Source organism: Dendrobium catenatum, unplaced genomic scaffold, assembly GCF_001605985.2.
Source record: "Dendrobium catenatum unplaced genomic scaffold, ASM160598v2 fragScaff_scaffold_1593, whole genome shotgun sequence".
Lineage (NCBI taxonomy): Eukaryota > Viridiplantae > Streptophyta > Magnoliopsida > Asparagales > Orchidaceae > Dendrobium > Dendrobium catenatum.
The window spans coordinates 463,925-485,510 of record NW_021320055.1 but is presented as its reverse complement, the minus strand read 5'-3'; the positions used below and the strand labels follow the sequence as shown (position 1 = coordinate 485,510).

Genomic DNA, 21,586 nt, shown 5'->3' with positions numbered 1-21,586 from the left:
AGCAGACTATAGTCTGATGATGGTGAGGCAAATGCCTTTAGGAAAACCTACCAATCATATATGATGAAATTCTTTACTTTCATATCATCACATTCACAAGTTTAATGTTGCCGCCTCTCGAACTAAGAAAGATGGCGTTGGGAAGTAAAATTATGGTCAGGAGATTGTAGTCAAAAGATCATAGTCAAGGAATGATCATTGGGAGACCTTAGTTAGGAAAACATATTTGGAAAACTTCAATCAAGTGATGGTCATTAGAAGATTGTAGTCAAACGATAATGGTTGGAAGACCATAATCAAGTAATAATTGGAGGAGACTATAACTGGGAAGCAGTGGCTGGAATAACATAATTGAATGATGGTAGCTGGAAGATTGTAATAGAAAGATGGTGGTTGTGAGTAATTATTACATAATTCTTTAAATTTCAGGAATAATAATATTTATTAGCTATTTTGAGCACAATATAGTCATTTTTCACTATAATCACATGAAATTAAAACGGCAAATGTTTAACTCTATTTACTAAAACTTTTATGTTCACAATTTCATTCAATTCCAACTCATAAATTACAATTTTTCTATATACAATTCATCATAAAATGCCTCATTTATTATCGGTCAATTGAAATTTGTAGGTCTTATCAATCGAATCTCCTACAATTTCGCAATTAATTTTAGATATTTCAATGCATTGAGTTGTAATTTTATTTTAATTGAACTTCTTAAGGTAGGATGAGCATTCAAATTCGGTCCACTTTAATTAAAAAAAAAATACCAATATGCTACACGTTTAAGCGCTAATTGAAATATTTAAAATCCAAATTTTGTTTGCTTTAAACTCCTAAAAAATTTTGTTCACACATTAGATACTCACAAGTGGTATTTTCATCTCTTTGATTAGTTTCAAGTGCATAAATTGCATGTTTAATGCTGACTCAAAAATTTAATCCAAATGTGATATTTGTTGGATTCACTTAAGAGAAAGCAATGATGCACATACATCATACCACTTTTTTTCTAATTTATAATGGGTTAGCGAACGTAATAATATCTTGACCTCTTTAATTCCCAACTGTTAGCTCACGTGAAGCTTCAAGGGATTGTTACTCAACTGTTATAAGGGAGAGCATCCTAGAACCTTCCAGAAGGATCAGTATTATCTCTCTCCTCCATTTCTTATTGGTGGAAATCACTCCCCATTTCAAGGGGGAAATGTTTAAAATAATCATCAATAATATTTTTTCTAAAAAAATACTACTAAAAATTTTTAAAACATCAGCTTTGTTTTTTTTTTTTTATTTACATTTAGGCTACTTAAGTCAAATTTACATACACATCAAATACACAAGACTCAAATTCGAAATCTCTTAATTGTTAACCTAAGATCACAACCAACAGACCCATGTGAGCTGTGTTTTATACTTTTTCTTTACATAAATTCTTTATGTAGCTCTCCTTGGTTTATAAGTTAGGACTTAGGCAAATTAGGTCATGGATTTGAGACTCGCGTATGTGTTGTTTGTATGTTTGGACGCTACCCTTAATTTTCCAAGAAACAAAAAAAATTAATTAATCCTAAAAAAAAAGAAATTAAAAAACAAATATGCGGTCACTTGAATGATTAATTATTTTATGCGGACATCAAATGACATCCGTAGACTAACAAAAATTCACAACGTCATCCGTCGCTAGATACTGTGGCTCGATACTGCTAGGTACTGCGGATGTAGCGCATTTTAATTGGTCTCCGAATGATATTTTGCATCCGGTCTCCGCACAATAATTTCTCCTCTTAGAGGGGCGCCATGTATGCCATATGCCATACAACTTAGGTTGTACTTAAAATACAAGCAATCTAAATTTCCACAAGTAAATAACCCCCTTAATGCATTTAGTTTACATCAAAATTAGTTTTTTTTTTTCGAAAAATCAAAACAAAATAATCATACAAGTTTAATTAGTTTTATCAATTGTATGACTCCACCTAAGTTGTGTTAGGCTTCTACAGCGATACAGCTGTAATTAATTCTACGTCACCACCAGTTCAAGAGATTGTAGAAAAATAAATAAAAAAATTGAAGAGTCGCAACCTTCAATGCTAAGGGGTTGATCATATCAAAACAGTATATTTCAGACCGTGAACCAAATTAATCACAATTTTAAGGCCGAGTTTGATTGAACGTTTTTTTGTACTTTTGTTTTAAGAATAAATTTACTTCTTCTTTTCTATTTGATTCCTCAAATCCAGTTTCCAATAACATTTTTTTTTTCTTTTTCTTTGCTATTTTGGAAACGCTTCTTATATATGATTCTCCATTAAAAATTTCCTTTTTCTAAACAGATATTTCTTAAAACTACATTTTACAAAAGTACCAAGCGAAACCTAAGAAATAACCATGCAACTAAATACGGGTTACAACGGGTCTTCATGATCCTTGGCTCATCCCTAGCCAAGTTATTGGAAAGGGTGACAGTTTTTTTTTTTTTTTTTTTAAAGATATACAAAATTAGGTGATATACAAAATTAGGTGATAGCAAGTCTATCACAATCTTCCATAACCATCTTTTACTAAGATGTAGGAAAATTACTAAAGGAGGTAACATTATCACATTGAAAATCACTAAACGAAGCTAAGGAGGCACAATAAATCGCCACCTTATTACAATGAGAAGAAACACAAAAAATGACCTTATGAAAATCTTTTAAAAAAAGAGAAAACCATCTTGATACTTTGCAGCTCCAACTTCTTTTTCCCTTTCATGAATTCTTGACAAAAATTAATCACATTCCGATTATCACCGTCAATTATAATACATTGCATATCATACATCCAATCTTGAACTATGTAATAAATTGCACTAATAACAATCAATTTCACTTGAGCAATAATATCCCAATGACATAACTTCCTTCCAAAAGCACCTAAAGACCTTCCTTTATCATCTCTTACAATACCACCAAATCCCGCCAAATTAGACGAGATAAGCGCATCATCCACATTGATTTTAATCCAATAAGGCGGAGGAGGTTGCCAAAAATTCCTCACAAAAAAAAAATCCCGCAATAAAAAAGAGACTTTCACTCCAGTTAGATTCTGAAAAGGGTGATAGTCGACTATTCTATTTGTTCTAGAAATTTCATTCTCTTGATTTATGGAATTCAATTTTCTTAAGAGTTAGAACCAGAACGCATGGCCTAAGCAACAGATCCAAAAAACTCTCCCACCAATTCAATGAAAAAGAATCTTTATAATCTCAATAACTAAACTACACATTGAAGTTGGAAGGCAACGGGGTTGTGCAGGCAGCTTCACAAAACTCTACCCTCCTAATCAATCATATCAAATCCTTTTAAACTATCTAAATAACAATAGCTGCAAACGTTAAGGGGCTGTTTGGTGGCAGGATTTAGTCTGGATTTGAGAAAAATCCAGACAAAAGGCCTGAAATGCAAAACCAAATCTCTGGGCAAATGAAAGTCGTAGACGAAGAGTTGTTTGCGCTTGCTTTTGAATGGTACACCGTACACTTAACTTCCTAATGATTCTATCAAGACATTTGCAAAAATGAAAAATATGTTCATGGAAAGATTTACTAGTGCTACTGAGAAGACTAATATCGCTAACCTTACCTTAGAGAAACGAAAAAAGGATGAGTTAGTAACAAAATACATCACTTACTGGCACAACATGAGTATGAAATGCGAACAACAGTTTCTGCCTTTTCGCGCTAAATCCTGGATTTCCAAAATTCTATTTTTTGTCAGTTTATGAAATACATTGACTCGAGAGGAAGAGTATGCTTGTTAAATCCGGAAGAGTATGCTTGTTAAATCCGTTCTATAGCCAAACAGTCACACATGGTTTAATAGGGTTTATCAAGAATGTTACCAAACAGTTTCAGGATTTAAGCTGCTCAAGATTTCCGAAATCTGGATTTAAATCAAATCCTTGGAGCTACCAAACAGACCCTAAGACTTCTTAATAGAAAGTTAGAAACTGCATTAACACCAAATTGAATCATCAGCATGAATAAACGAGACTATATGTACAAGACAAAAAACCTACACGAAAAGTAATCTATCAAACACAAAATCCGATTGTAAAAATTAGTAAATGAATGCATTTTCTTTCAGAAATTCATCAAAAACCCCAACAAAATAACTGCAACCAGCAACTTGATGGGAGCATCAACACCTGGAGCAATTGATTGATCTCTAAACAGACACCATCCACCATAAACCTACTAAACAACTATTGATCTCTAAACCCTAATCTCCCAATAGAAATTAATATATATAAAGGAAGAAGGAAGGATTTGGTAATTATACATAAAAATGAACCGTACTTGCCAACATCAATCAAAGAATGAATTAATCATGTACCACAGTGCCAGGAGGCTTCATGTGCCAACATTTTCCCTTCTGGAAGGCGCTATTTTCAAGACAACAGAAGAAGCAAGCTATGGTGAATCCAAATAAATAAATTCTAAGTGTAACAATCCCTTATTGACGAGATCGGGTCTGCGGCTCGACGGAAGAAATTCCTCCCATCCGTCCCAAAAAAAAAACAATCACTTACTGACATAAACAATAGACAACGCATAACATCATTTTATTGGCTGATAAATAGATATATCGACATATATGAAACTAGATGAACAACGACCAACCAAACCTAGAATCCAGATTTAAAACCTAGTAAACAAGAAAATCATCTTTCTGGAACCCATACGTAATACAAACTAATAACAGTAACCATCAATCAGGTGATAGCGACGACACATACAGCATGCAAAGAAACTCCCATCAGAGACCATCGCCCATAAACATGCTACACAGATATCTAGTGCCTGATTCTTCAAACCCGGCATCTTCCTTTTGAAAAAATAGAGGAAGATCGACGGACTGAGGAAATCCAACAATGGATTTGTCATCTACATCAGAGGCTGGCGTCAAGACGAAGGAGGTATAGGATAGTTCTAGTGGCTATATCATCATATCTTGAAGCAGCTTTGTTCAAAAAGAAAGGAACAGGAAGAGAACTAGGAGAAGGAGACGAGACGTAGGCCGGGCCAGCATAGGCCGACACGGAGGGTTTTGGAACAACCTTCGGATCTGGTCCCAATCGATCAGTCAAGCACGGAATAAAACTTTCCATGCCTTCCCCGGAGGAAAGTGGAGGGAGAAGCGGTCGCAACGCCTCCCCTCGCTTCAGAATCTTCACCTCCTCCATGACAAGATCTTTGGAATCCGACTTCCGCACGTTGGACCGTATAATCTTCGTAGCCAAAATCGGCGAATCCGGATGACGTAATAGGTTGGGACTCTTCCAGCCAGAAGATTTATCCGCGGCCAGGACAGGGGAGGGCCGAGACTTGGACGGTTTTCGCTTCGAGGGTTTCTTCGATGGAGGAAGAGTGTGAGATGAATATGCTGCGACCTCCTTTGGGAGCGGGAGCACCGCCGTGGACATCGCTACAGAAGCGCCGGCAACGACTCAACCGAGAAAGAAGAAGAGAAGCTAAACAGCTAGAGAGAGAAAGAGCTTTCGTTTGATGTGTGAGAATGCGAAATGGCAGTGCCGCGGGATTTTAAAGGCAAATGGTCCTCATTTGGTATCCGATCCAATATTTTTTCCACCCTCATCAGATTCGGTGGTAACCGTCCGATCAAGTGAGTCACAGCCCTAGTTACCTAACTTGTCGTGGGTCCCGCAGTTTAAACGGCTGAGATTTATCTGTAATTGAAATTTGTGCACTTGAAGAATACGAAAAGTTCTTTAATTTATTGGTGCGCAAGTTTCACGGTAGGTTCTCCCCTAAGTCGGTGGGGAAGGGTTTTGATCATATACAAAGTTAGCGTACGAAAATGTGATATAATACAGATCTCTTCCTTTCAATCAACTTTACGATCTGAACCATTCATTGTTCAACTAAATACTGCTTCGTGTTTCCTTCTCCAGTCAACACGATTCAATTAGGTTACGCTTCTGCCGTGTAGGAACGAATAATCGGTCCATGAATTTTTTAATATAAAAAAAAGATCAGTCGGTCCGCGTCGTCACCTCGGGTAAGGTAATCGGCATGGACCAAGTCCACGCAACTCTTCATTTTCTTTATAATTAAAAAGTATTTTTTATTTATTAAATATATTATCCCTATTTTGATGGATTCTTTTAAACGCGATGTTAACGGCAAAAACTGACGCCGTTACTGATTTCCTTTTTCCAATCCTTATCGGAAAAATTTGGTCACGTTAGATTTTTTTATTTATTTATTTTACATTTAGAACAATTTTGGCAAACTTAAGACTAAAATAGAAGACCTCCTCATTGATATGATCCCAACCAATAGATCAAGCTGAGCTGCTTATGTTAAACTTTCATTAAGGAGATATTATTTGGTTGTGGAGTTCAAACGGAGCTATACATTCGGACTCTAATAAAATCTTGGCATATGGATTGGACATGTGGATATTCAATTGAATTTCGTTTTTTATTTGTCATGTTTAATGTTTTAAAAATCGGATCAGACAATAAACCGGATGAAGAAGAGATTCATGGTTCAACTGGTTCGACCGATCGAACCGGAGTCGAATCGGATTACGTAATAAATAATAATATTATTAGAATTAATAAAATTTACATAATAATATGATAATCTAACATTAATCTTAGCAAATATTGGAATTAAATAAATACACATTTTACACTAAAGCTTCTTGTCTCTCCCTCACAACAAGTGATATTCTATAAATTAGATGTATATTCTGATACAAGATGTAAGTTATTTATGGGATGTCAACTATTGAAAACTGGAAGTAAAGTGTTATGCACTTATATTACAATATATAATTGTTGTGGGCTAGAATATACGCGGCGATAGAGTTAGAATTTTTAGTCTCTGCGTTGTACGAATATCCAGCACACAAACATAAGAGAAATAAAACACCATGATTTTTATGTGAAAAAACATAGAAAGGGAAAAACCACAGGGTCACATGTCACGCCCAGTTGAAAGAATTCCACTAGTGTTAGCTTAAGCTACAAGAAGCTGACTCGTTCTTAATATTTAGGACGATCAAATTACAATAATCAACTCTCGGATTGAAATTCAATTGCAAATGGATATCGGAATGCTGGCATCAGTTAGTGATCATATAGAAAACTGGTGTTCGTCGGTTGTTGGATAGAGTTCTAACGTCACGTGGAAGTCAGGTGGAACTCCGGCGTCACTTCGAGGTCGGCGGAACTCCAGCATCACTTAAAGGTTGGACGGAACTCCGACTCACTTTGGAGTTCTGGTGGAACTCTAGTGTCACTTGATGTAATATCTTGGTGACCTGCTGGGCTTTGTAAGCTCATTATATGTGGTTTAAATTTTCAGGTCCGAGCAAGGCAACTGGAATGGAGTTCGATCAGAATGTCAGACGAATCCTTTCACTATTTGATTCTGGGGCATCACAGGACGGAACTCTGGCGTAACTTGGAGTTTGGGTGGAACTCTAGCGTTACTTGAAAGTCGGACAGAATTTTGGCATCACTTGGAGTTCGAGTGGAACTCCGGCGGTGGTCGAGGAGGGGCTTCTTCCTTCTCATCCTTTTCTTCCTTCTCTTATCTTCTTCTTCTTGCTTGTTGCTTGGTTCCCCTCTTAAGTAAAATGGGTGACTATTTATAAATTTTTGAGAGTGAGATGACTAGTAAACAAGAGGAAGATTAGGGGTAGGTTGGGAGTGATTTGAATGGATGGTCGATGTTGAGTCCCTTGATCATTGACCGTTTATTAAGTATTTGAAGGCTCTAATGATATTAGAATTTGATGATCTTGGGCTCGTTGGATTTGTCTCATCGAGCCGCTCGATTCGACCATAAATATGTCTTATTTGGAAACTGTTTGCTAATCCAAATTATGGATTGAACATTCCAAATGCACTTCATGTCTTTGATTTGAACTATTTTGGGCTCGAATTGAGTTGAATTTGGTGTCGTTGGGTTCATATTTTCGATACATTCAGTTCAACTATAAGTTTGCTAAAATCAAAGTTTAGATGGTCCCAAATTTAATTTTTGAAGCTTCCAACTTATTTTTACCTCAAGATTCGTGCCCGATCAAAATAAGTCTTTGATGATATATCAATAATCATTAAGGAATATGCCTCTTCGTGAAAGCAAAATAACTAGCCAACTTCACTTCAGTCTTTTTTTTAACATATAGTAGTAATACTTCAGATCATATCATCATGATCGGGCTCAATATGATTTTTGGGGAGAAAAAAAAAGAAGCTCTTTAACCTAGAAGAGAGAAAAACTCTAGCCACATTATTTAGAAGAAAGAAATTCATATCCATTTAACTTATAAAAGAGAGATTATGTTTAGTTGACTCTGGAAGGGGAAAAAAAGGGCAACTCTCTCAAAGAAATAACAATGGTTCGAAGTGTAACGTGGTTCTCAATTTATGAAATAGTAGCAATCAAATATGAAAGGAAATGAATATGTTAACTGCAGCTCTTACCTCCTAAATGCACGCAGAAATGCTCATCCTCTAATACACGCGAGCAGGATCAAAGAAGGGAGATTTTCGCTCCAAGCTGAGCGCGCACACACATACAGAGAACTTCTATTCCATTTCTCTTGCTCGACCTAGAACCAGCACAGGCCCACAAAGATTTCGTCTCCTCTTCAATCGGCCCAAGCACATAGGAGGAAGAAAGGGCTTCCATGTGTGAGAGATAAGAAATGCATAAGTAGCGTAGGGCAGACGGTTGAGCACTTGAGGTAATTGATTCCCTAATAAATCTATGTTATTCAATTTTTGATGGGCGGCTAAAATTTGCGATTTTAACAAGCGGCCGGTTCTTTTAAAACTATCAGGTCTGATGGTTATCCAGTTCAACCGAGTTCTTAAGCGATTCTTTGCCGGTTCAATATCCATTCGATTTCTTCAGCTGCTCGTATCGGCCACCGTACCAGTTCACGGTTGAACTGGTTGAACCGACCGGTCGGGTTTCATTTTTTAAATGTTGGTCATGTTAGCCTGATCTGTGACATCCCAGGCATCTATAATGAAAGGACTCACCGACAAACAAAATCCAGCTTTTCCTCTTTTTCCCTTTCTCTTTCTCTCTCTAAAATCAGATATTTTGTTTTAAAAATGATTTTCTCTCTCCTCAAAACGAGCTGATTTCCTCATATCATTAGTGGGATCGGCCCGGCCGATCGCCACATCGTCCCGGGACGATCAGACCAAAATCGATCGTCCTGGACGACTCCCAGAACTTGTTTCAGGCCGATATTTTGAACAGTACCAATCGGCCTGGACGATCTCAATATCGTCTCGGACGATCCTGGGAGGAAAATCCAAGCTAGAGAGGAATAGTAAGGGAACGAGGTCTCACACGACATCCCAGGCATCTATAGTGAAAGGACTCACCGACATACTTTTCTTTTTATTCTTATTTTTTTCTTCGCTCAGATCAATACAGACTCATAAATGATAATTACATTACGACATTTCATATTTACAAAAGTAGCGTCCAAAAGAATATATATAATAGTCACACAGGCTACAAAACAATACATGAACCAAAAACTACGAAAAACTATACTAGTGTTTGAAAGAAGCTTCACGTGGGAGGTTCTGCACCTGAAATCATTAACCACATATAATGAGCTTCAAAAAGCCCAACAGGTCACCAAAGCCTACATCTGAAATCAAAGCACGGTACGGAAACAATATGCATGTCAATCAGTCAAATCAATATCAATCACTCGCACATGATCATTGAATCGATGCAGATACAAAAATCAGTACATAAACATAAATCAATGCATAAACAGTAAAATCCAAAATCATCACTATAAGAATCGGTAAACAGTAGAAAAATCTATAAATATCAATATATCAGTACATACATCAAATCTCAAAAGAATCAATCATATCTTTAAATATCGGTCAAATCCATAGAGAAAATCGTAAAATCTCGCACAGGCTTGCTTGGGAGAATGAGGGATATGGGTGGGGAATTCTTTTGATGTCAATGAGAGGACTTGGTGAGTATATTGAGAGTGAGTTTGTGTTTGGAGGATTTATATGACAGTTATGTTAGCATTCATGTGTTATGCTTCCTCTTGAGTAACTCCCAGAAGAATATCAAAAATTTGCACATAAATTATTCTATTGTTATCAAATCTCCAATCTTAGAGAAATTAGTTGAAATGAGCTCTATGATAAATATTTTTGCATACCTGCCTTTTCTTTAAGGTAGCAAATAAATTGTTAGACTTCTTGGTATAATAAAAAACTTATGTATTACCTCATCTAAGGAACCATGGTCTAAATATAAGGTACCTAGAGGCATTTAGTGAGAAGTGCTCTAAGAAGAAAATATGTATATGATCAAATATAATATTAGCTAATGAATTAATAATTAGAATGATACACAGATGCTCTTAGCAATCACAATTAGGATATGTACAAAATTATTTATGTAACCAAGTGGCTTCTTTATAGTAAATCTGGTGGCAATTTTGATAGGAACCTTATTGGAATTTTTAATTTATTGAGGAGAAAAAATAAATTCAAAATAAAAAAAAAATTATAAATGTCTTTAACGTAATTGATTGGTCAATTGATATGTTTATTTCTATTATTCCACTCTTAATATCAGTTGATAAGACTCTTGTAAGGGGCTTGCTCTGCCCTATGATCTCAATACCTCTCTTTGACAAACTTGTGAGCAGAGCCATTTCATTAGATGTGAATTTCAACAAATAACCCTTAATGATGAAACCTTGCTGAGAGATATCCTAGAATTTCATCAGCTTATATATTAGAGGAATATTTTGTTGGAATGGTGAGAACTTCAAAAATTAATAGATGTTTAAAGTCTTCAAAAAATCCTTGTGCATTACTTCGACAAAGGAGTCACAAATAGTTTGAAAAGTTGAAACATAACAACAATATGTAATAGGCCAAACATATGGAGCCATCTACAGGCAATACAAAAAAAAAAACTTTGTGAATACAAAGAAAAATAAAGTAAAAGCACAGTAAAATAGAAGTAAATATGTAGTAAAAGTGCACTGATATCGTAGTATAATTGCAGTAAAAGCAATAGTAAAAGTGTAACATAAGCGCAGTATCCACACACCAGCAAAAACATAGTAAACATGCAACAACAAAAGCACAGTGAAAGCATAATAATAGCGCAACTAACACTTAGTAGCAATCAAAAGCACAATAGAAGTACAGTAAAAGCCCAAAAAACATGCATCAATAAAAGAGCAGAAAAATCACATAAAAAAAGAGACGAAAATGAACGAAAACAACCCATAAATTTAAAAATTATGCAACATAATTTTGAAAACTAAAGAAGTCGATAAAGAGTTGATACCATGAAAGCGCAACAAAAGCTCACTTAAAGCACGATCAAAACGAGATGAAGAGCGCAAGTAACTCAGAAATTTTAAAACTATGTAACATAAGTTTTGAAAAGTGAAGAACTTGGTACAAGATTGATACCAGTGAATACGCAGCAAAAGCGCATCAAAAGATGGCAGGGCGGTGATGGTCCAACGTTGGTATGGAGAAAACCGATGGTGATCAGTGGTCGAGTGGAAATTTGGTGGCTGTAGGCAGCCGGGTGGAAGTCTAGCGTTGGTCAGGTGGAAGTCCGACAACGGTTGACGGCCGGGTAGTAGTTCGGCAGTGGTTGGCGGCCGGGCGGTAGTCTGATGATGGTCAGGTGGAAGTCCGACGATGGTAGGCGGGTAGTCGTTGGTCCGATGGCGGTCGACGAAAGTTTGCCGGCGGTGGTGCTGGAGCTATTGGAGGCTCAAAGCTCTCTCCAGTCTATAGTCAAATGTAGAGAGTGAGGATTTATTTATAGATTTTTGAGAATGACATGACCTGTAAATATGGAGAACATCTGAGGCAGATTAAGAGTGCTCCATCGGACAACCTATATTGGTTCCCCAATAATAGAGCATTTTTCAAATGTTTAAGTGCCTTGATGATGTCGAAATTCAACGATCTTGGGCTCGTTGAATTTTTCTCGCCGAGCTGCTCGATTAAACTATAAGCACGTCATATATAGATATCATTTGGCCATCCATTTTATGCTTTGAACTATCCAAATATGTTTCGAGGCCCCCAATTTGGACTCATTTGGGCTTGGATTGGACCAATTTTGATGTTGTTAGGTTCGTCTCTTCGAGACATTCACTTTAACTAAAAGTTTGCTGAAATTGGAGTTCAGATGGCTCGAATTTTAATTTGGAAGTTTCTAATTTAAATATGTCTCGAGATTTGTACACGATCAATATTATTTTTGGTGATTTATCAAGTCACATAATTTTGACAAAAACCAGATCAGCATTTAGAAGCAGGATCAACGGCATTGAACATGAGAAACTAGCTGGTCACTTGCCGTCACGTTCGCATATCTATGATTTTTGAAAGTCACCTCACGCTCACACTTGGTTCTTCGTTTACAGCTAAATTGTTAATATTAGCAAGGGAATTTTACACGCGTATCGGCAACACCTCAGCTCGCCCTTGAGATCTGCAGAGAGGCAAGAAAGGAGAGACCTTACCGATCTACTCTCTCCTGGATTATTCACGGCATGTCTTCTGGTTCCCAAGCTTCTGACGACCATGTCTCGAAAGACGCCGCCGCCGCCGCCGCATCCCCTAGTGACCGGGAACTCCAGTATTCCGGCTGGGTTTATCACTTGGGAGTAAACTCCATCGGCCACGAGTACTTCCATCTCCGCTTCCTATGCCTCAGGGGCAACTGGGTCGTCATGTACAAGAGGGATCCACACGATGACCCTGGCACTGTCAGTAACCCCATTTTCTTCAGATTTTCGAAATCTTGCTTCTTTTTCAGTGATTTAGGTTTCGTTCTCGAGCTTTTCGGGCATTAGTACTTTTAGCGGCACTGCTTGTCCACCGTAGTATGTACTGTTAAACTAATGAGGCAATTTGGTAATGCCATGGTTGACATGATTATATAAATGAGGGACATATCTGAACTGTAAACTTCTTATCTGAGATTTTTGTAGACTAGTAATTTAAGCAAATGCTACGGATTTATGCTGCAATTCAAAGTTTATAATTTATAGGGAGGGCATGAATGGTGAATGATTGATTGGAATGGGATTATGATTTTATAAGATGATGCGCTGTTTCTGTTTTTTTAAAGCACGTTAAGAGCAATATGTGGTAATATTTGACAATATTTTTTGTGCTTATTAGGGGTTTGTAATACAATCCTTTGAGATAAGGAGATACCTTTGCTTTATATCTCAAGCAATTCTAGATAACACCAACTGAATGGCAGCTGAACAATATATCAATTGTTCAAAGTATGGATTTTTGTTTTTTAAGAATGAAACATTTAGATTGGAATTTTCACTAAAGGATAAAAGAGGAAAAACATGGTATCGCCTTGCGAAGATCAAATCCAGAACTACTAATATATACTGAATGATTGTGGTAGATATCATGCTATTTTCTCTCAAAAATTTTATGGCGGTAAACCTTATTAGCTGTTACAAGCAATGTAGGCTTTCATATAATCTTTATACTTCTTGGTTTTTCAGGTAGGAGTAAGATCCCAGCTATTATTGTTACATGTTTAAGTTCATTGGTGAGATGCATAAAAACTAGGCAAACTAATCAACATAAGATCATAGAATTCATGATCACATATTACAAATATTAATTATACCACTATACTTGGCTATTTTCATGTCTACAACAATACCATAACAACATCCATGCTTTTTTTTTTTGAAACGATTCCATTGATCCCTCAATGGTCCCCAACTAAATTAACAATATAATTTTGTTGTTCATAATGCTTCTTTCTGCGTTCTTTATACACAATAACTTTTTTAAATTAACACAGTTTTCCATTTGCACTGTCAATGATTTATGAATTAGCTTCATTTGTAAGACTGGAATGCTGGAATATTGGTTTTCAATATGCTGCCATGTTGTTTGCAGGGTTTATAACTATAGCAAAAATCATCCCATCAACTCCTAAGCTTTGGCTTTTCTACCTAAATGTTCTGTTAATCTTGCCTCTTAGGTAGTGTGGTCATTGTCGTTCTTTACTATAGTTTACCTCAGCAGTATGTTTTTTTGTTAAGATTATCACTGTCTCAAAGTTTTCTTAAGCGTCTGTCATTTGTTTAAAATTCAAACTTTACAGATTTTTTTTTTTTTAAATATTTTATCTGCTAATATCGCAGAGACCCATCAGAAAAGGCTTTGTTAGCCATTCACTCATGGTCGAGGAACTTGGTCGTAAGGAGATCAATTCTGGGGTAAGTTCTTGTGATAGATGATTTTTATTGGCAGAAGGAGTGATTTGTTTACTTATTAAGATATATTAGTTCTAAATGAATGATTTTCTGTTCCATTTGATTGAAATTTTTAGTATCATTCAAGTTTTATTGGCCAACTTTCTGTTTACCTTATTTAAAGTATTATGAAACTTTGCCTTCTTATGGATATGCTGCCTCAAGAGAATCTAAAGCCAAAGCTGCTTTTGCAGGAATTTTATGCCATCAGGTTTTATAATCGTTTGGATGAGACAAAAAAAGGAGAAGTATGTAATTCCTATTTTAACCTTTATATTGGCATATATAGAAAATTATACTGTCGAATATGATTGATGTTTCTTCTGAAATCTTTTGCTAAATCTTATATGGTTTCCTTTCTGTGATTGTGCACTGAAACTCTTTTTTTTTTCCCTTTCTTTATTTAGTGATACCATTTTATCGAAACAAATATTTTACTTTGCTAGAGCTCATATTCAAACCAGTCATTGCTGCCAAAAACTTTCGATTTTCTTACTCTGCTCCAAATGTTCATTTTGTATATTTGAAGTCAAACAATGTAGTTCTAGATGAAACATTGGAGTTGTATCATGGTGAATGCTATTGTTATACATTTTTCTTCTGCATCTTCTTAAACTGTTCTAGATTGATTCTTTAAGATGCTATCAGATTGCTTGTGCTACTGCTGGAGAGGCACGGAAATGGATGGAGGCTTTTGATCAGGCTAAACAACTTGTATGTAATATCTTTTTCATATATATATAAATTAGAATCATTTTATTTTACAATTTAACTAAATTACTAATCTTGTATGCAATTGCTCACATTTGAAAAATACTCTTATTGATGATTATCAAGTCAACATAACAAATAGGTACTCTAATGATGTTTAGCAATTTGAAAATGTTCCAAGATCATGTTACGAACACAATGCCGCATGGAATTATGGTCCATCGCTGTAATCCATCAGCTTGGATGAAGAGTTTCTAAGTAGGAGTGTAAGTGAGTTAAGCCGACTTGTGAGCTGGCTCGAGCTTGGCTCAATACATGGCTTGTGAGCCAAGCTTGAGCCATCCTTGAATCGCTTGTTAGCTTACGGGTCATCTTATTTAAAAATGTTAATATAAAATGTACTCAAAATATATTAACATTTAGGGTTTTAAATACAACATTATAAAAAATGTTTAAAAATTATATCTCATTTTTTATAGTAAGTTATTATTTATCATTATTATTTTTAATTTCTCATTCTTTTTATCATGTTATTATAATAATTACTTAACTCATGATTATTTACTCTCAGCTAGAACTTGTAGAATAAGGCTTGCTCGAGCTCGAACTCAATTTATTAATCATACTAACGCTTAAGCCCAAGGTGACTTGAGCTCGACTTGACTCGTTTACGCCACTATTTCTAGGTGACAGTGAGCTCAAGGAGGTGTTAATAGGGTTATAAAATAAATGGGTGTCCTAAGTTCCTTTATAGTTTGTAATGGTGTGTCTAAGGGGATATTTGGTTTGCTAAAAAAATAATGTAGAGTAAAAGGAATGTAGCGTAAAAATAATGTAGTGCATTTAAACTATTTGAAGTTATTTGGATGAGTGTGAAAGTAATGCATGAGATTATTATTTTTTATTTGGCTCGAAGTAAAAATGGAGTAGATTTATTTGAGAAATGCAGTGTATTTTTCCATTTTCTATGTGGCAATCATTTATGTACTATCACTCTTTTGTTATTTTCTTCTTTTTCAAATTCCATTCTAACTAAGTTTTCACATGTACAGGCAGCAAATGACATTCTAAATGCATCAAACTGGCATAAACTGTCGGCTGACAGCGAGTATGCTTACTCTTATATTTAAGTGCTCATAGGGACATGATTTAAGCAACCTTATGTAATGTATTATCAATCCTTCCATCAGTTATTCTAACCTCATTAGTCTTGGTGTGAAAGGCTCAATTTTGAAGGTCATCGACCCCGAATGAGGCGATATGCACGTGATTTGAAAAGGCTCATAAGAATAGGAAAAGGCAAGTTGACAACTCTTACTGCTGATGTTAGGAAAATTCATTGAGTGCTGATATATTTTTTTTTTATAATAAACATTTTTTTTCTTTACTTGTTCATGGTCCTTATGATCTTACGCATTGTGCATATTTAATGCATTTGTGTGGCATGACTGGTTGATCAAAACTGGAAATAATTATATCATATTTTAGTATTATAAGTGATGAGTTCTTTGTATTAAATTCACAACTTAGTCAGGACATATTAAGATGCAATCCATCTTTTCTTGCCAGAATTGGGTGAGGCATGCCAAAACTATTGGCCTGGTTGCATTCTTTCACCCCTAAATATCAGGCTTGTACCTCAAACAGGCAAGCATTGAGGCTTGCAAGATAGCCAATGCTGCGAAGGAGCGGCAATTATGGAGAATCTTTGATGGAGTAGACTAGTTTTATGTGTCATCTGTGATGTTCTGTCCTCAATAATCTTGATTTCTCATATGTCATATCTCCTTTCCTTTTGATGCAACTGATTAAATGGTACTGATTCATCATCAAAGTATGTCTTTAGATGCATCGTTGATATATTTCATGGAAATGATTCTTGACTATTATTTAGTTATCAGTTAAAAAGAATATGCCATACGTGCAAGTGGTCATTTTTATTTTAAAAATTAAGTTGATTGTACTTTTATAATTTGGATGTAATATGTTTATTCCAAATAATATGTCTTAATAATATGTTCAAATGAGAATTATGAATGTTTCAAATTGCCATTCAAACATGTAATTAATTCTTATGTGAACCTAAATTAAAAAATAGTAATGATATATGATTAGTAATTGTTGAATGCATGCTTTGATGTACCCAATCTAAAAAAAATGAATAAAATAATTTTGTTATACTAGAAAAAAATATTTTCACATCTTTAAATAAACGTAGTTGTAGAAATATCATATGAAAAAATAGATTAGCAACATAGGGATATTAGTTTTATTGTATTTGTAGTTGTTGTAATAGTTGAAGTGAAAGTGGTTAAGAGATTTTGAGAGAGAGAATAAGCATGAGCATTATCTTATGTTGACAATGATGGAAATTTGAGTGTTTACATTTAGCGGAAATGTTAATAAAAATTGACTTGAGCAAGTTTTTATTTTATTTTATTTTATTTTGTACTTTCAAGTTTAACCATTTTTTTCGACAAGCATATGATGTTATTCCTATGAAGTTATTATGTTTTCTCTATTAATTTAATTTCCTAGTGTTTGACTAATTTATATGGTTTAGTTTACTTTTCAGCTTGTTTGTTAGTTTTATTCTTTTGTTCTTAAAAACAAATCAGTAGTTGTTGAAAATACTCAAAACAGCTTTGATTACTTTTTAGTGTTTTTAAAAATAGTCATTGCCAAAGACCATCACCATTGCCGCTGTCGGTTGCCACTACCATAGTCACAATTGCTGACTACCGCCTCCACCACCGCATTCGTCAGCTGACTCTATGTACAATAAAATAAAAAATACATTTTAAGTTATCAAATGAATATGATTTCTTATCAAAATATTGACAAAATAAAATAAAAACAAAAAATAAAAAAACAAGAATGATACCCAAAGGTCCTAAGCTTATTAGAATGAAAAAATAGCTTATCTAATGCAAAATCTTTTTTTGGTTCCTGTTGAGTGCTCGAGGGATATCATAATCTGCAGAATAGGTGGTAAATGAGGTTTTATTTTTTTTTTGGGGGGGGGTGCGGAGGAATGAAGTGAATTCATTTTATAAGTATTTTGGTGTAGTAAGTTAAATGAAATTATCAGTAATAAAGCGGATAAAAAAGCTGTATGAATTTAAGACGGAACAAAAGATTTAGCAGCTAGCTTCCAGGGCATAAAAAATGCCAGTTAAAGCTAAAACTAAAGTTTCTTTTCCTCAAGGGCACAACAGGACCCAAAATTTCTTTCTATTGACAGTAGTCTAGGCATCACTTGTTGTATTTTTACATAGGAGTATCTTTCTGCTCTCATAGTCTTCCATTTTGAATATCTACATGGTTGGTCAGAAAAAATATAAATTCATAATCTGTTTAATGGAATGAAGCAAGAAAAAAATTTGCACTAAAATATAACTGATAGGAAATACTTGAGTTCGCAAGTAGTCCTATTGGATTTACTTGAGTTCGCAAGCAAACCGAATCAATAATTAGTAAAACTGCGAGAAAACGAAAGAAACGTGGTGGAAGAACAAACCAACGATAACAAATCTTATAATAATCAAAGGGAAACAAGAACAAAACAAAGATACAAGAGATCCTTAATTCGAGAGGAGGATCGTCTCTCCCAAATCTCTAGACAAATTGTCAAGAGTCCAAGCCTCCAAGAAACCCTAATTCAAATCAATTAAAACATGAAAAACTCCTAATCCCCCTCATCCCCTTTAATACAAAAGGTTTCCTAATATATTTTCCCTCGCAAACCCTAGTCTCCCCACTTCGTTTGAATTTTTAATCAACTGGGATAGTGGCCTCGCCCAATTAGGCGGACCAAGCAGAGGAGGCGGAAGCCTCCGCCTTGTATAGACCAGCTGCTCCCTTTGGGCCGGCTGGTTCTGGACCAGTCTAACAATAACATTATTGAATAGAAATGCATATTAGAAAACTATAAAAGACCCTTCTTTAAAACCTTCATTGGGGCTGCTTCTGGGATGATGGCACTATGGACTCTCTATTTGTGTTAGTTTTTGTTGACGGAGCATTGTTTTCCTTTAAGCACCCGCACCTCAGGGTGCAAACGAGTCGAGTTTTAGCATTATCAAGCTCAGATTGTCAGTCGGAAAGCGAGCTCGAACTCGAGCTCGAGCTCGACTCGTGAGCTCGATAAGCTCGGATCGCAAGCCTATAAACGAGTCGAGCTTGAGCTGGCTCGCGAGTTGGCTTGACTCACTTACACCCCTAACCACACCTAATAACCCTTTTTCCTGGAAATTGTAAACTTCACAGTTCACAGCAGCAGCACAGTTGGCATAGCTTTCTTGTTGGCACAATAGTATTGCCAGTTTTTTGTTTTTGTTTTTCTTTTTTTGTTGTAAAAGATTTTTACTTGGGAAAACTACTATGACCCTAGTGCATTCCTAAGAGCTTTTGTGATTATGCATTCTAATATACTGGTTCTTGCTTTCCAGGATTCAATAATGCTCATTTCATTTTGACGTATATAATTGTCTTGGAGGCAATGGCATGCCTTTTATATACCTATTATAGATTACAAAATAAATGTGGTTCACCTAACTTTAGTATTACAGGCCCAGAAATGCTTCTTCAGAAGACTTCTGAACTGGGGAGTCGTTTGAAGACAGATAGATATCTTGAAGGTGAAGTAGGAGATGCCATGGAAGCACATGAGTGGAGATGCATTCGTACTATAAATGGTAATTGATTTTTCTGTACTTAGTAGCCAGTATTAAGTTGCTTCCATATAGCACACGTTTGTGAATTGTTAGGATAAGGTGGCATGAAACAGAGCTTGGGATCCTTTCTCCCCTAGATGAAACGTTGAAGTGGTCGTGTTTGTGACTATTGAATTCAAAGCAAAGGGCATGGGGTTATTTGTCACACCCAGCGATGACCCCTTTAGGTTAACATGAGAGGAGCAGAGAAATACAGCACTAACGCATTACATTCTATTACTTCTAACCCGTTTGAGGTATAAAATATTGATCATTCAACTGAGCAAGTTATAACTTCTCCTAGACGGAAGCAATTGCAATCAATAATCATCCATTTTTGTACAGAGCTGCTAAAACAATTTATGATTCTTCGTTATAATCAAAATTTTTATATATAAGCCATAATGGACAGATATGCCAGGACTCTATCTTACAACAAAACTATTCATCTAACATATAAAAAAATGACCCTTATTTTAGTTCTACCTTGTTATTTCGTTTACCTGAAATGACATTAGACTTAATATGGTATGAACTAAACCGCTTTGCAAGTTAGCAACTTGCATAATTCAAATATCAAATAATCAAAATGTGTTACCTGAAAGCTTTAAATATTAAAATACTTGGATAACGTTTGATTCTCCCGTAACCTACATATCTAGTCAGGAAACAGAACTTTAAACAGAACGATTAAGCTTCAAGCATCAATAATATTTTAGAAAAAGTGTGTACAATTTGCATTATGTTAATTAATCATCTATGAGTTTTTTTATTGGTTACGTACATTGTATGCGTTTCTTTTTCCTTTTGCCTCTTTAAGGGTCCACCTTTGTTACCCTTACATGTACAGGTCAACTTACACATTCTAGCTAGAGGACCTTTTTGCCTTCAAATGATCAGACCTTTGTCTCCTCACTGGCACATGTTATCACATGGCCTATCTATTCTTGTATATGATCTTTCTGAAGCTAATTTTAGTTGGTTTGATATTTTGAGTATCTGGATGTGTACATCACTTTTCCCTTCTTATAACATTGTATACATACATTTTTAGGCTTGAAAGTTGCTAACATATTTTATATTTCCATAGAAAGTACATCAATAAAATTAACTTGTATACCGATCAAAAAAATCGAATTAGACTCAATTATGGGAAGAAAATTTGATTTATGATATAAAGTTGCATATCTTACCTTATTGAGGATGTCAACGATCAATCCCTGAATATACTATTTCGTTACCGACACCTCAAAGCCTCTATCATCGGTAGACAAGCTAAAGAGTAGGTATTTTGCACATTAAGTTCTAACTTCCAACTCACTTAAATTTTAAGTTAACCTCAAAATAATATTTTTATCTCAAGATAATGCCTCATATAAATATCAAATTCCTCAACTCCGATTCGTAATCAAAGAAACCACCAAAAATAGGATTTTTGCCTCGAAATTCCAGCTTTTCCCCTATTTCTTTTTCCTTTTTTTAGTTATCCTGCAACTTCCTATCTGTTCCAGTGCATGGGAAGGGTTTATTAATGAACCGTATTGCTGTTGGGGGCAAATCAGTAAATCCGATAGAAATTTATAATAAAACTTTCTTTCTTCCCATTCTTCCTAATATACCCTTAGCAAACTCCTCATTACTGCCCTCCAACTCCTCATCAAGGGTAAGTGGAAATAAAATTGGATTTGCCGGAGTACAATCCAAATGAACAATGTTCTTAAGATTTAACTTAGGAAAAAAATAATTGAAGCTAAGCTAATTCATATAAGCTTATATGCTCGAAATTTC

The 21,586-nt window shown here is 35.3% G+C and overlaps 2 protein-coding genes across 3 annotated transcripts in view; one reads left to right on the top strand and one right to left on the bottom strand.

The window, feature by feature from the left end:
* Positions 1-4,586: 4,586 nt before the first annotated feature.
* LOC110104321 lies at positions 4,587-5,573 on the bottom strand. The gene has a single exon (XM_020833373.2). The coding sequence runs from the start codon at positions 5,473-5,475 to the stop codon at positions 4,942-4,944; it is 534 nt and encodes a 177-aa protein (XP_020689032.1). The 5' UTR covers positions 5,476-5,573; the 3' UTR covers positions 4,587-4,941.
* Positions 5,574-12,421: 6,848 nt separating this feature from the next.
* LOC110104291 (protein ENHANCED DISEASE RESISTANCE 2-like) overlaps positions 12,422-21,586 on the top strand; it is a 54,654-nt gene continuing 45,489 nt past the window's right edge. Inside the window, exons 1-7 of one of the 2 annotated variants that reach the window (XM_028700792.1) lie at positions 12,422-12,842; positions 14,262-14,336; positions 14,567-14,620; positions 15,021-15,086; positions 16,136-16,191; positions 16,306-16,382; positions 19,655-19,780. In XM_028700792.1, coding sequence (XP_028556625.1) covers positions 12,627-12,842; positions 14,262-14,336; positions 14,567-14,620; positions 15,021-15,086; positions 16,136-16,191; positions 16,306-16,382; positions 19,655-19,780 — 670 coding nt within the window. In that variant the 5' untranslated portion in view covers positions 12,422-12,626. The remainder of the gene's footprint in view (positions 12,843-14,261; positions 14,337-14,566; positions 14,621-15,020; positions 15,087-16,135; positions 16,192-16,305; positions 16,383-19,654; positions 19,781-21,586) is intronic. The other variant, XM_020833320.2, reaches the window with a different exon arrangement.

Bases quoted from the DNA above. Each gene is read 5' to 3' on its own strand.
- LOC110104321 (XM_020833373.2), bottom strand. From the start codon at position 5,475: ATGTCCACGGCGGTGCTCCCGCTCCCAAAGGAGGTCGCAGCATATTCA.